A 14,804-nucleotide genomic window follows, 5' to 3' on the forward strand; every position below is an offset into this window, starting at 1 on the left:
ACCCCAACCCCCCCCCCATAAAAAAAAAAAAAAGGGGGAAGACGGGAAAGGAAGAGAAGGGAAACGGGGTGGGGACAAGGAAGGAACAATAGGGCATGCAATTTTAAACAACTTTCCTATTTACTTTTATCATCAAATTTGGTTTGTTTACTTAGTGGTGTTTTTGAAAAGCTAAACCTAGCTAGGCTCAAACTGATTTCTAAACCGTTGAAAACCGCCTATTAGCTCAGAGCATTTTGAAAGTTTTTCACAGTTAGACAGTACTAGTTCATGTGTGTCATATAGATAACATTGTGCTCACTCCCGTGGAGTTATTTAGGAGTCTGCACTGATTGGCTAAACTGCATGTCTGTCAAAAGTGCTGAGATAAGAGGGGCAATCTGCAGAGGCTTATATACAAAGTAATCACAGAGGTAAAACGTATATTAATATAACTGTGTTGGTTATGCAAAACTGTGGAATGGGTAATAAAGGGATTATCTATCTTTTTAAACTAACCATTCTGGTGTAGACTGTCCCTTTAATTCTTTTGGTATCCTTTGTTGAAGAGTAATCTTAGGTGAGCTCAGGAGCATGCACATGTCTATACCCAGCTGGCAGCAGTGTTTGCAACATTGTTTATTGTAGTGTTATACAGTGTTGTAAATTCTGCTGCCATATTAGAGATACAGTTCTTAAAAATTCCTCAGGAATTGTTCCACGGGTAATTAAATTAAAACGGCAGATTTGTTGAAACACTGAGAATTTAGCTATGTACCCTCAGATTATAAATCCTGAGTTTTAAGGCCAATTCCTAAAGTTCCCAGATCTGTATATAATAATAAATACTATGTTTATATACTGATAAACAAGGAGTATACCAGGGATAAAAAAAAACAGGAACCAGGGAGCCGATGTCTCTTTAAAGGGACAGTCTACAGTTAAAATTGTATTGTCTAAAAAGATAGATAATGCCTTTACTACCCATTCCCCAGCTTTGCACAACCAACATTGTTATATTAATATACTTTAAAACATTTAAACCTCAACATTTCTGCCTTTTTCTAAGCCACTATAGACAGCCTCTTAATCACATGCTAGTTCATGTGGGCCATATAGATAACATTGTGCTTACGCCCTTGAGTTCTGCACAACACAGCTAAAATGCAAGTCAATAGATAATAAATAAAAAGTCATGTGATCAGGGGGCTGTCAAAAGAGGCTTAGATACAAGGTAATCACAGAGGTAATCTTAAACAACTTTCCAATTTACTTTTATCACCAATTTTGCTTTGTTCTCTTGGTATTCTTAGTTGAAAGCTAAACCTAGAAGGTTCATATGCTAATTTCTTAGACCTTGAAGGCCGCCTCTAGTCCAAATGCATTTTGATCGTTTTTCACCACTAGAGGGCATTAGTTAATATGTTTCATATAGATAACATTGAGCTCATGCACGTGAATTTACCATGGAGACAGCTCTGATTGGCTAAAATGCAAGTCTGTCAAAAGAACTGAAATAAGGGGGCAGTCTGAGGCTTAGATACAAGGTAATTACAGAGGTAAAACGTTTATAATTATAACTGTGTTGGTTATGTAAAACTGGGGAATTGGTAATTAAGGGATTATCTATCTTTTAAAACAACAACAATTCTGGTGTTGACTGTCCCTTTAAGCAATAGCATTTTTCAGTTGACTGTCCCTTTAGGCCCTGACCCGTGGTTTAGAATCCCCAAAACACATTTGGCCCCTAAAATTTAGCTTGCTGCAGATGGTTCCTTTCTATGCCACACAGCTATAGCGGCTAAAAGGCTTTTTAAAAAAAACAAAAACAAAACATTGCTATGCTTAAAACAATTTCTACCATTAGAGCAGTGGTTGTTTTCTTTATCATCCAATGAGCTTCTGCTTCATAGACCAACTGTGCACTTCTTGTTGTTTTCAAAAGAGATGTTAAAAAATAAAATCCATGTAAAAAAATGTTATTGTGTTTATATAGAGCTCTTTTTGATTGAAATATCTGCCTTTCTTTTTTCGCTGGGCTACCTCTTGCTTTCTCAGAAACACTACTTTATGTTTGTTCTTCCTCTTATTTGCACCCCTCCTTTTTTATTTCTCTTTTTTATTTTTTTCCTTCGACAATGATTTAATGAAATGCAGTTCTTGTTATGACGCATATGATATTACAATATGCAGCCCACCCCCCCACATGTGCATTTGCTGCATGTTATTGTGTATTTGCCTCATCTACAAAGCATTCTCATTGGCTACCCCACTAACCCAGATCATACTCCTGAGGCTAGAGAGGAGAAAGAAGGAAATACAGAGTACAATCTGGTAGCCCGTGCTTTACAGCGTGCACCAGTAAAACCACAAGCCTCTGTGTAGCTATGAGCCAATTAAATGCTTGCCCTACCTCCCCTAGCTTCAGGCGTTGAATGTGTCACCGCATGCCCCTTCACCTATAACACAAACCTAATTACAGTTATCTATCATCAGTTTTATCTGTGTGTATAAGTATCTTTTATCTTATCTGTCTATATCTATTTGTCTATCAATCTATTTCATCTCTAGCATCTATTTTCTATCTATTACTCTATTTTATATCTATCTATTGGGCATGGGCATTCACAGGTTTCACATGCCTCTTTTTGTCTATATCTATCTACCTATCAATATATTATCTATCTATCGATCTATCTATCATCTATATATTTACAGAAGGTAATGCAAAGTAAAATCCGGTAGCCCTTGCTTTTCAGCGTTAACCAGTAAAACCACAGCCCTCTGCGTAGCTATCAGCCAATTAAATGCTTGCTCTGCCTCCTCTAGCTTCAGGCGTTGAATGTGTCTTCACCTGTAACACATACCTAATTACACTTATCTATCCATCAATCAATTAGTCTATCTATCTATCATCTATAGTGTCACGGATACCAGGCTGCTAAGGTTAAACCTCCACTCCCCTCTACCTAGCCCCCTCATATTTCTCCCCATATTTGAACTTTTGGGAGCTTTTGCGATCTCCAGGACCTGGTGTTTTGCACATCCTCCCAGATAAGCTGTTCTCTGATCGAGAAAACCCTTCTCGGCTGGCCAGGCTCCTGGAACGACCATCTGCACTGCACCGTATACCCGCTTTCCTTTACCCCAGGTCGCTCCAGCAGCCCCTTGCCCCAGAGCTCTGCTCTTTTAGGGATTGATAGCCCCTAGGGAGGACAAGAGGTGGGGTGATTGCCAGAGGGGAGCTCCCTTGGGAACCGGGGGTTTTGGACACCCTCCACTTCCATATCTTTCCCAGGCTGTAACTCCGGATCCCAGCGACAGATCATGCCGCTTTTTGGAAGTGCCGCCGCTCCCCCGGGATCACCCCGAAACCGCCACCTCTTTATCACTGGGACCCTATAAGACAACGGACACTATAGGGGGTGCCAGCCTGTCTGGAGAAGCGGGAATAGTGGGAGATCTGGGGGCCTGATAACATCAAGATCAGTTTGTGTATAAAGGTAGTGTGTTTTCCACAATAAAGTAGTTCTTTGTGTTTCACCTGAATGCTAGTCTGTCTAGTTATTTGGGTGGGCTCTGCTATAATCACTTTCTCCGCTACATAGCGGCATGTTCCAGGTAAAGGAAGGTCCTTTGGCGGAGCTAACCAGTCGGGGTAGCCGGAGTCCATCACATATAGTATCTGTCTATATTTTATATATATATGTGTGTGTATATATATATATATATATATATATATATATACAGGTGGCCCTCGTTTTACAACGGTTCAATTTACACCGTTTCAGAATAACAACCTTTTTTTTTTTTTTAGTCATGTGACTGCTATTGAAAAGCATTGAGAAGCAGTGCATTTATTAACATAGCCAGTAGGTGGAGCTGTCCGCTTGTGTTACAGCAAAGCCAAGCAAGCTGAAATTAATCAGTTTAACCAGACCTGAGCTATCAAGCAGATTTCAAAGGAACAATATCTTCCTGTCTATAAATCAGTCCAGATTGGAATGCATAGAAAGAACTGTTTGCAGAAAAATGTGAAGTCTGTGTTGTGTGATTATTTTATTAGGTTTATAATGCTGTTTAACAAATGTTTTTGTTCATTTAACTTAGTTTAATTTTATATTCTGTGTTGAGTGATTATTTTATTAGGTTTATAATGCTGTTTAGCATTTCAAGTCTTCATTTCAAAGCTTTAAAAATAATGTATTAGGTGTTACTTATGCTCAGTTACAGGCATACAGTAAATAATGTAGCAATCATCCTTGCAATTTCTAAGGAAAACTGTATTAATACATGGGAGGCTCCTGTTGTTTAGGTATTTCTTAAGAAATCTCACATATAGTTATATAATATTAGATTAATTTTCATACCACACATATTATAATGTTGCTGACTTGTGACTCACACTATATTCATTTAGCCTCACTCTCCCACACAGTGACGCACACTTTGTATATGGATTCTCCGGCTCTTGCGTTGAGCTAGTGACATTTCACTATTGTCGTTATTACAACTGTCACCAGTCTGTATTCCAATCGATCAGAATTCCCACGCAAAAAAATCATATCAAGTATATTCCATAATAAGAGTTGCCACTAGAGACTTGATATTAAATAGAATTTTTCAAAATGTATTACAGTACTTGTATTTTTTATTTTGTTTGAAAAATCCAACTTTTTCTGTTTGAGTTGTCCCTATCAACCAATGAGCAGTGGAGTTCTGGTACACAATAATTTACTTTTAGTTTCATATTAAATTTAAACAGCTTTTACTAAAAGGGGCAGTACACCAATTTTCATATAACGGTATGTAACAGACACTACTATAAAGAAGAGTATGCACAGCTACTGATTTAAAAATCCAGTATAAAACCTTTTAAAAACTAGAAGCTCCCAATTTAGCGCTGTTGATAAAGTTAGGCTGGGACATTCAGTGAAAGGGGCTGAGAAAACAAGGAAAACAAGAATAGCAGACACTCAATTAGTAAGAGTATTAACCTAGCTCTGCAATATTTCCAAATTTTCCTATAATAAATATTCCAAAGCACAATGGCAGTATTCAGTTCCTACACGAGGGATGACAAAAGTCATACAATTGATCCTCCTGCACATCTGAACTACAAAGGAGATTACCTAAAGGTTGCTAGATTTTTTTTTTTCATAGCAGCTCCATTCTAGCAGGTTGTATAGGTTCTAGCTATGTGAATGCTCTAGGACAGTGATGGCTAAATCTGGCACCCCATTTTGTTTTGAAACAGTGATGGCTAACCTTGGCACCCCTGATATTTTCGAACTACATTTCCCATGATGCTCAACTAGACTGCAGAGTGCCTAAGCATCATGGGAAATGTAGTTCAGAAACGGGTGCCAATGCTAGCCAATGCTGCTCTAAAATGTCCTCTGGTTGTTACTAGAGAGACAAATTTGTAGCATACAATGGGTAATAGAATGCATAATAGCATCAAGTCTTGCTCTAGAAACCTGCATGACAGAGCTCAACAAATGTTGGACACTGTGGGGCCTGGTGCCAGGTATAATGTCATTAAACCCTGGAATTTTGACTTGGTGGAGGTCCTCGGGGGTCGCAGCCGAAATGTTCTCAGAAGTTTCTTCTGCCCTTTTTACATCATCTCCTCCCACTAACAGAGCACTCATACGGTGCATGGGTGACCCGGCCCCAGAACCTACAAAAGTAAAGGGCAATGAAGGGGTGAATGCACTGTTGTGTGTTCTTCAGGCAATCAAGGGCTTGAATCATTGATGTATGTTTGTTATGCACTAGTGATTAAACCCTTTGACTGTTTGGTGCATTATGGGCTATCAAAAATTAAATAGAATTTTAATTCAGGTGTTTCTGGCAAAAAAAAAGGTCAAATCTGTGATAGTTGAAGGGACAGTAAAGTCAAAATTTAACTTTAACCATGATTAATATAGCGTTATTAATTTCCATTGTACTTCTGTTATCTAATTTGCTTCATTCTCTTGTTATCATTTGTTGAATAGCATATCTAGGTAGGCTCTGGAGCAGCAATACGCTACTGGGAGCTAGCTGCTAATTGGGAGCTTCACATATATGCCTCTTGTCATTGGCTCACCCAATGTGTTCAGCTAGCTCCCAGTAGTGCATTGCTGATCCTTCAACAAAGAAGTAAACAGGAAATTGTTTTCATTGTATGCTCTATCTGAATCTTGAAAGGCAAATTTGGGCTTTCTGTAAAGGGACAGTCAACACAAAAGTAGTTTTAACATGTGTCAATAAAGTTGCCCTAGATCGTTTTTTCAAAATATATGCCAGTTTTTAAAGATAATCCGTTTTCAATTTAAATCACTTACTTTCCCCCTGCTCCTGTTTAAAATGTCTGTGTAGCTCCGCCCCTTTTTCGTCATCTGTGACATCATGAAAATCCTGTGTTCACTCTTAATTGTTCTAAGTTACTCGAAACCCGTTTTTCACACATGCGCAATGCGCCTATTGTACTCTGGTCACTTTTTCACAATCTTAGACTAGTATGCAAGTCTTCAGTCCACTATTATATTCAAGTAAAAAGTTACCAAATTAGATTTTGTTACAGATCATGAAAACGAGGACAGTTTACATAGTGTTTATTTATCAACTTCACCTTTGGGCTTACCAATACAACCACAGAGTCCTCAGTGGCTGTATTTATCTACTAAAATTTATCTCCAAAATTGCGCTCTCCACCTATTAAAGCACAGCATGCAGTGAACTATAGTTACCGGTCAAAGGGCTGGTGAAAAGCCTAAAATGTGAAGCCAGAGTGCAATGCAATTACACTACAGCACCTGCCAGGAGCCTGACCCTAAAGATGATGTCCAGCACAATAAAGGTGCAAAGCTGCAACATGGTCCTGCAACAAACCACAAATCCAAAATCCATCAAACGAAAGAAGCAGCAGCACTCTAGGAAACAAATCTTTATATATTTTTTGTGCATCAAATGGTATACTATATACTTCCTACACTGGTGTAAATCAAATTACAGTACAGTACAGTATTTTATCTCCCAAAAAGCAATTGGATAGGGTTACCAGACACCCCCTTTTAAAAGGATTGTTCATTTTACAAAGACAAGTCACATTGTCCCCAAAAAATCTGAAGGGGAAGCAGAGTCACATTTAAAAAAAGAATAATTTAATTTCTGAAACGTTGCTACTTTCTGCCATTTGATGCACAAAAAATATATAAAGATTTGTTTCCTAGAGTGCTGCTGCTTCTTTCGTTTGATGGATTTTGGATTTGTGGTTTGTTGCAGGACCATGTTGCAGCTTTGCACCTTTATTGTGCTGGACATCATCTTTATTCTGGAGGGCCAGGCTCCTGGCAGGTGCTGTAGTGTAAATTATAATTGCATTGCACTCTGGCTTCACGTTTTAGGCTTTTCACCAACCCTATGACCGGTAACTATAGTTCACTGCATGCTGTGCTTTAATAGGTGGAGAGCGCAATTTTGGAGCAAACTAATAGTAGATAAATATAGCCACTGAGGACTCTGTGGTTGTATTGGTAAGCCCAAAGGTGAAGTTGATAAACAAACACTATGTAAACTGTCCTCGTTTTCATGATCTGTAAAAAAATCTAATTTGGTAACTTTTTACTTGAACATAATAGTGGACTGCAGAGGCTTGCATACTAGTCTAAGATTGTGAAAAAGTGACCAGAGTACAATAGGCGCATTGCGCATGCGCGAAAAACGGGTTACAAGTAACTTAGAACAATTAGAGTGAACACAGGATTTTCATGATGTCACGGATGACAAAAAAGGGGCGGAGCTACACAGACATTTTAAACGGCAGCAGGGGGAAAAGTAAGTGATTTAACTTGAAAACGGATTATCTTTAAAAACTGGCAAATATTTTGAAAAAACGATCTAGGGCAACTTTATTGATACATGTTAAAACTACTTTTGTGTTGACTGTCCCTTTAAGCAGTACCGATTTAAACCATTAATTACACGTGCATGTTCCAGGCACTCTAGAGTTAAATCATTGTTGCATTTGTATTAATAGAGATCAATAGGTTAAATTACTGCTTCATGTATTGTGGACAGTCAGAGCTTAAAGGGATACTAAACCCAATTTTTTTATTTAATGATTTAGATAGAGCATGAAATTTTAAGCAGCTTTCTAATTTACTCCTATTATCAACTTTTATTCTTTCTCTTGCTATCTTTACTTAAAAAGCAGGAATGTAAAGCTTAGGAGTCGGACAATTTTTGATTGAGAACATGAGTTATGCTTGCTTATTGGTTTGCTAAATGAAGCCACCAATAAGCAATTGCTATCCATGGTGCTGAACCTAAAATGGGCCGGCTCCAAAGCTTTACATTCCTGCTTTTCAAATAAATAAAACAAGAGAACGAAGAAACAATTTGGGTTTAGTATCCCTTTAAGAAATAATGGGTCTGATGCTATTTGTTGTGACCATGTGTGGTGTAGAAAAAGATTTACACAAACAAATAAGGTTTTAAAAAAAAAATTGCATTGCGTATGATAAGCTACAAATCATCAATGCACTACTGGGAGCTAGCTAACCATATCTAATGAGCCAATCACAAAGGGTAAGTGTGTGTAGCCACCAATCAACAGCTATCTCCTAGTAGTGCATTGCTGTTCCTACCTAAGTATGCTTTTCAACAAAGGATAACAAAGTAAATATGAGAGTTGAAATAAATTGAAAAGTCAGATAGATCAAGCACTTTTAAGAGTCTTTTCAGCCTCTACTGGAAGCCAGCTCATTATTGGTGGTTGCACACTAATGCCTCTTGTCATTGGTTCACCAGATATGTTCAGCTAGCTCCCAGTAATGCATTACTGCTCTGGATCTGAATTTATATATGTACGCAATAGTGCAATAACAAAATGCTTTAACACAGAGCATTTTCTTTCCTAAGATATGGTGAGTACACGGCTTCATCAATTACTGTTGGGAATACCACTCCTGGCCATCAAGAGGAAGCAAAGAAAACCATAGCTCCCACAATCCCCAGTCATTCTCTTTGCCTTCTGTGCAAGGAGGAGGTGAAGTTTTGGTCTGATGCTTTCTGCTTAGAGATTAAATGCTTAGTTCTGTCTAAGCATGGTTTTTCGGAATCGGTCATTGAGACCATGATTCAGGCTTGCAAGCGTGTTTCTGGTAACTTTTTCCATAAAGTATGGCGTAAATTCCCTAAATGGTGTGAATCCCAGTACTACTCTTGGAAGTAGGGTCAGGATTCCTAAGGGTTTTGCCCTATCTCCGGGAAGGTCTGGAGGACGGTTTTTCAGTCAGTTCTCTGTAGAGTCATATTTCTGTGTTATCCTTATTTACACAAGTGTCTGGCGTATGTGCAAGATGTGTAATCTTTTTGTCAAACCCTAGTTAGTATCAGGCCTGTGTTTAAGTCTTTAGTTTTAAGGGTTTGCAGTAGGCTTAGTTTGGGCCATGGCATTCCATAAATTTTAAATAATATCTTCTGCTCGGAGAGTTTAGGTACTCTCAGCTTTGCAGTGTGATTCGTTTTATCTTATTTCGGATAAGGCGGTTATTTTTCCTAAGTGGAAATTTTGTTTGGGGATTTGTTGTTCCCTCTCTGTGTCCTCATTCTTATATGTTGAGGAAAGTGTATGCACAATTTGGATGTTGTGTGTTTTTAATATATTTATTTTTTTTCTGTATTAGAAAACTACTACTACTTCTCTTTTATCTGGTTGAGAAGTTTGTTTGTGTTTGTTTTTCATACTGCGGGGCTGCAGTCTCCTGGGAGAGTTATGGCTCATTACATGAAGGCTTCTGTGGATGGTTTTGCAAGGCTCCAACTTGGTCTTCTTTGCATACTCTTTCAAATTTGTTAAATTTCTGTTTAGGTCTGCCTGTCTTGTCCCTCGATATTCATCCATGTCCTCTTGCTTGGGTATTGATTCCCAACAGTAATTGATGAAGCAGTGGACTCACCATATCTTAGGAAAGAAAACAGGATTGATGCTTACCTGATAAATCTTTTTTTCCCGATATGATGAGTCCACGGCCCCGACCTTTATTTCAAGACAGTTAATTTTTTTGACTAAACCTCAGGCACCTCTACACCTTGTGTTACTTCTTTTTTCTTCATTTCCCTTCGGTCGAATGACTGGGTATTGTGGGAAGGGAAGTTGCTTTGCTGTGGTGCTCTTTGCCTCCTCCTGCTGGCCAGGAGTGGTATTCCCAACAGTAATTGATGACGCCGTCGACTCACCATATCCTTAAAGAAATAGATATATCAGGTAAGCATAAATACTATTTTTGCACTTTTATGTCCCTTTAATACATTTGGATAATAATAAAACAATCTAGCAAAAATAACATTTTATTATTACATTAATGTCATTAAATCTGTCTTTGCAATCGAGCACCGTAACCTAATCTTATCTTCTTCATCCTAATATTATCCATCTATCACTTTATTACTCACACACAGCTTTCTTACTACTCACTAGTCTCTCTTCCCCCCCAACTCTTCCATTACCCTTCCCCCAGCCTCATTTGTTTCTCCCCATGTCTCCAATCCCTGTCTAATTCTCCCCATTACTATTTGCAATCACCTGTCTGATTCTCTCCTCCCTTATTGCCTCTCTTTATGTGCCCCATATCTCTTCTTTCCTGCATTTACCCCCAGACTTTCTTGCCCTGTAAATCACCCCCAGACTTTCCTGCCCTGCAATAACTTAGCACCTATTTACCTTTCCCCATCTGCTCCTGTCTTTTCTGACTGCAGAATATTATCCTCAAGCAAAGGTTACCCATATTATATATTTGTTGCCATGCGATTTTGTTTCTTTTTTAATAATCTTTGTCCTCATCTTTGTCCAGCGAAGCTTCTCCCACCTCTCACACGCTCTTGGACACATTTTATATAATGTCTTTTTATATAAGCCTCTTTCTGTCTCGTGGGGGGGGTCCACCCATTCTTTATGTAAGTGGTGGTAACAGGATAGCACACAGATATTTCTCAGATGTGAGGACACTTATCTGTGTTTGCTAACTAGGATGCTTCTGGGGGAGGGAATACCTAGCACATGTAATCTGATCTCTTTTTTTCTATTTCACTCCATATTTTCTTCTCTCTGATTTTCTTTTTCTCTCTATCTTGCTCTCTTTTTCTCTCTTTATCTCTCTCTTCCCCTATATGTTTATTTTTCATAGTACGCTATGTCCTTGGCACACTCTCGGTCTGTCTATCTGGGTGTGTCTCTTCCTCAGTTATTAAACTGGTTAATGTAGTTATGATCTGCTACAAGTGTGAGTGAATGGACAGTTTTTTTTGAGGATATCTGGAAGCAGAAGGGTTAAGTGAATAATATTATGTATTTTGCAGGAAATATTGGTTTTGCAAGTACTGCTCTGGGAGTAAAGCAGTTAAATGCCCATTGGCAGTCTTCTTAAAGATATACGAATCATGTTATTACAGATGGTATTTCTCACAAGAGAGAAATTAAAGCAGTGCTATTGCAGTTATCTAGCAAGACAGAACATTGTTCTGCAAGAGAGGATTTTTTAACAGGAGGGGGATTAAGGAGAAAGAGCTCTGCAGATCTTTTGCAATAGAGAGGCAAAATATTTTTTTTTAGGTTTTACTAGTCTCTGGTACTGGAGGGGTTACTTCCCTGGAAGCACACACTCACACACGCTCTGTATTTGCATGTTATGTAGGAGCTGTTCTCTGATTGGTTGGTTTCTGGTTTCCAATCACAGCGGCCAGAGGGGGGTGAGAGCAGCACTGTGGTCCACGTGCAGGTCTATGACTTAAGAGGGCGGTACACTGACATCACATGGCAGATGGCCAATCAGTGGACAAGACAGGAGGGGTTATTATGAAGATTAATGTTGAAGAGGCAGAGAAAACAGAAAAGAGAGAAGTGGTAGACCTAAGAAAGAACGAAAGATTGACCCCCAGAGGATGAGACAGACAAGGTAAGGGAAAAAGGGAGAAAACCAAATAGAATAGCAAAATCAAGAAAATAGAGGGAACTGGTTATATATGGAATACAAAATCCATTATACTTTCTGAAGTCTTTTTTTTCTGGTGTACACCATCTATGGATATTGCTGTGCCCAGCATTCAGAGAAGCAGATGTGTATTTCTTAGTTTGGGAGCATAGCTCTGGTTCCTATGGATTCTAAACTAACCATATACCCCATTGCGGTATAGCTGTGTACCCAAGGATTGAGAAATAGCTGGTTGTAGTATTGGCTGTGAGATAGCTGTAAATCCTATCGACAGTCTGAAAGCTGGACGTCCCATAATCTGTCTGATAGCTGGGCATCCCACAGTCCAGTTAATATCTGTGCTGCCGACAGCCTAGCTTATAGCTTTGTATCACATGGATATGCTGATAGCTGTGCTTTAAACACCTACAGTTTAGATTTAAGCTGTGCATCCCAAATACCATTAACTGACTGATAGCTGTGAATCTTATATACGGAATGATAATTGTAAATCTCATATACAGGCTGATAGCTGTGCATTCCATTGATTGATATGTATCTGTTCCGTGATTGTCATCGGAAGTGTATGTAAATCTTTGATTTTATATTTATCTTTATTGACAGTGTGTATTGTTATGCTTATTGAAGCATATATTTATCTGTATTTATCTTTTTTTCAAACAAATAAAGTATTCATTTTTATATTAGTCTTTTTTTTTTAAAGGAAAATGATAACTTTAATAAATAAAATACATTTTATATTAACATGATATTAGCCTAGAATTCCCATTTTATTACTTGGTATAGAGTATAGAGAGTCTGAATATGCACAAGGCACGTACAACCAAAACCAGTTTTTCCTCTTACTGTGTGTTGGAAGCTAAAATAACTTCACATAAACTGGTTTACTATGTAAGGTTGAGAACAGTTTGTATTAATGTGGCAGTCAGTAGGTGTGCTCTAAATTTGTGAAGGAGGGTCCGGAGGCAAGTTAAAGATGGAAAACTCCTGACTTTGGTCCAGAGGGACATGAAATATTATAGACTGTGTGATGAGAGTGTGATGCTTTGATGGAGTCATCAGGGACAAATCATGAAAGAACTAGGGGAAAAGGATAAGGGAGGAGTGACTGTTGACCTGGGAAAAATAATATTAGGCAAAGGTCAAAAAGACACAAGGAATTTGCCTCAGTCCACCTGTGTTACCTGTGTAATTACCTGAAGCTGATCAGAGAATAAAAAAAGGCAGTTATTGCACGGAAGGCAGTTATTGCTAGCCAGTGGGAGGAGTCTATTTAAAAGTATGGAGGAACCAACAATTTGAGTAGTGCTCTGAAACAGATTATAAAAAAGGCCCAAGAAGCTGAGAGGGCAGAAGAGTAAAATGTTTAGGGAGCCAAGAAGGATCTGAGTAAAAAAGGGAGGTAAAGAATTCAGCAAGTGGCATTTAAACTATTTTATTTTCTTCTTCATCAGTCAGATTTGTGTTGTAGTTATTCCCAAATAGTAAAATATACATTTATTCTTATTTCTTTGTAATGTATTTTTTTTCTGCCTTTTTCTTCAGATCGTCTCCATTCCAAACGTATTCTCTAGTTCTTCACGCCACCGACTGGCTAAGACAAAGAGGATGAATGGTAGTTGTGAACCTCCCCCACCTTTAGGTGAGAGAGGGAGGCGAACAAGGGCCCCCCGGGAACTCGAGGGGACCCAACAAGATGAGACAGACACCAACAGCCATGGATCAAGCGGCAATGAATCCAACGGTAATGAATCACGGCAGAGTCGGAGTTCCCACAGCAGTACCAGTGGCAATGGAAAAGACTCGGCCATGCTGGAAGCAACAGAAAGTAGTAAAAGGTAATCACAAACTCATGGAATAGAGAGGAAACAAAAATGGTTGTTTAGTCGGTGTAGCTATGGGTGAAAACAAAAAACAACCTAATGGGAATTAAGAGTAAAGGAAATGGTAATCACTGTTAAAGGGTCATTAAGCTAAAAATACTATTTAAATGAAAGAGTAGATGTGAAATGTTAAATGTCAGATTTTATCTGCTTATTTATATATTCAAACTAACAGCAAGTCCAGTTCATTTACTGAATAGATTTCTTAATGACTGATAAGAACAGCTCCCATAGCCGTATTGGTGGATAGTTTTTTTTATGCAACAAACAGAAAAATTAATATAATGTCCCTTTAAGCAATATTAATCGTGTGTGTACAGAGATACATTATTTAAGAGACATAGTACAAGCAGATCACTATTTCTAAAAGTCAAGTAAGTGCATTATTTTGCAGCTAAAAGGGCAAACCACTCTCTCCTCTCTCTCTCTCTCTCTCTCTCTCTCTCTCTCTCTCTCTCTCTCTCTCTCTCTCTCTCTTTTTTTCTCTCTCTCTCTTTTTTTCTCTCTCTCTCTTTTTTTTTCTCTCTTTCTTTTTTTTTCTCTCTCTTTCTTTCTCTTTCTTTCTTTCTCTTTCTTTCTCTTTCTTTCTCTTTCTTTCTTTCTCTCTCTCTTTCTTTCTTTCTTTCTTTCTTTCTCTCTCTCTCTCTCTCTCTCTCTCTCTCTCTCTCTCTCTCTCTCTCTCTCTCTCTCTCTCTCTCTCTCTCTCTCTCTCTCTCTCTCTCTCTCTCTCTCTCTCTCTCTCTCTCTTTCTTTCTTTCTTCCCCCCCCCCCCCCCCCCAGCAGTATTGTTTACTGAGGAAAAAGTCGGTCCCTTGCAGATTGCGGCTCATTTTGAAGCCAAGATTATCTTTGTGAAAGTGCAGCACACGAAATTCAGATCTTAGTGTATTGCACTTTCACAAGAATAATTTTGGCTCCGAAATGAGCCGCAAGGGGGGGGGCACCTTCTTCTGCAAACTGC

At 38.6% G+C, this 14,804-nt stretch overlaps 1 protein-coding gene across 4 annotated transcripts in view; it reads left to right on the forward strand.

The window, feature by feature from the left end:
- The window catches only part of PER1 (period circadian regulator 1), a 57,051-nt gene that overhangs the window by 3,693 nt on the left and 38,554 nt on the right, over nt 1-14,804 (forward strand). For 2 of the 4 annotated variants that reach the window (XM_053718280.1, XM_053718284.1), the window contains exons 2-3: nt 11,664-11,924; nt 13,506-13,798. In XM_053718280.1, coding sequence (XP_053574255.1) covers nt 13,569-13,798 — 230 coding nt within the window. In that variant the 5' untranslated portion in view covers nt 11,664-11,924; nt 13,506-13,568. The remainder of the gene's footprint in view (nt 1-11,663; nt 11,925-13,505; nt 13,799-14,804) is intronic. The other 2 variants (XM_053718281.1, XM_053718282.1) reach the window with 2 other exon arrangements.

This window comes from Bombina bombina, chromosome 6 (assembly GCF_027579735.1).
Source record: "Bombina bombina isolate aBomBom1 chromosome 6, aBomBom1.pri, whole genome shotgun sequence".
Taxonomy (NCBI): domain Eukaryota; kingdom Metazoa; phylum Chordata; class Amphibia; order Anura; family Bombinatoridae; genus Bombina; species Bombina bombina.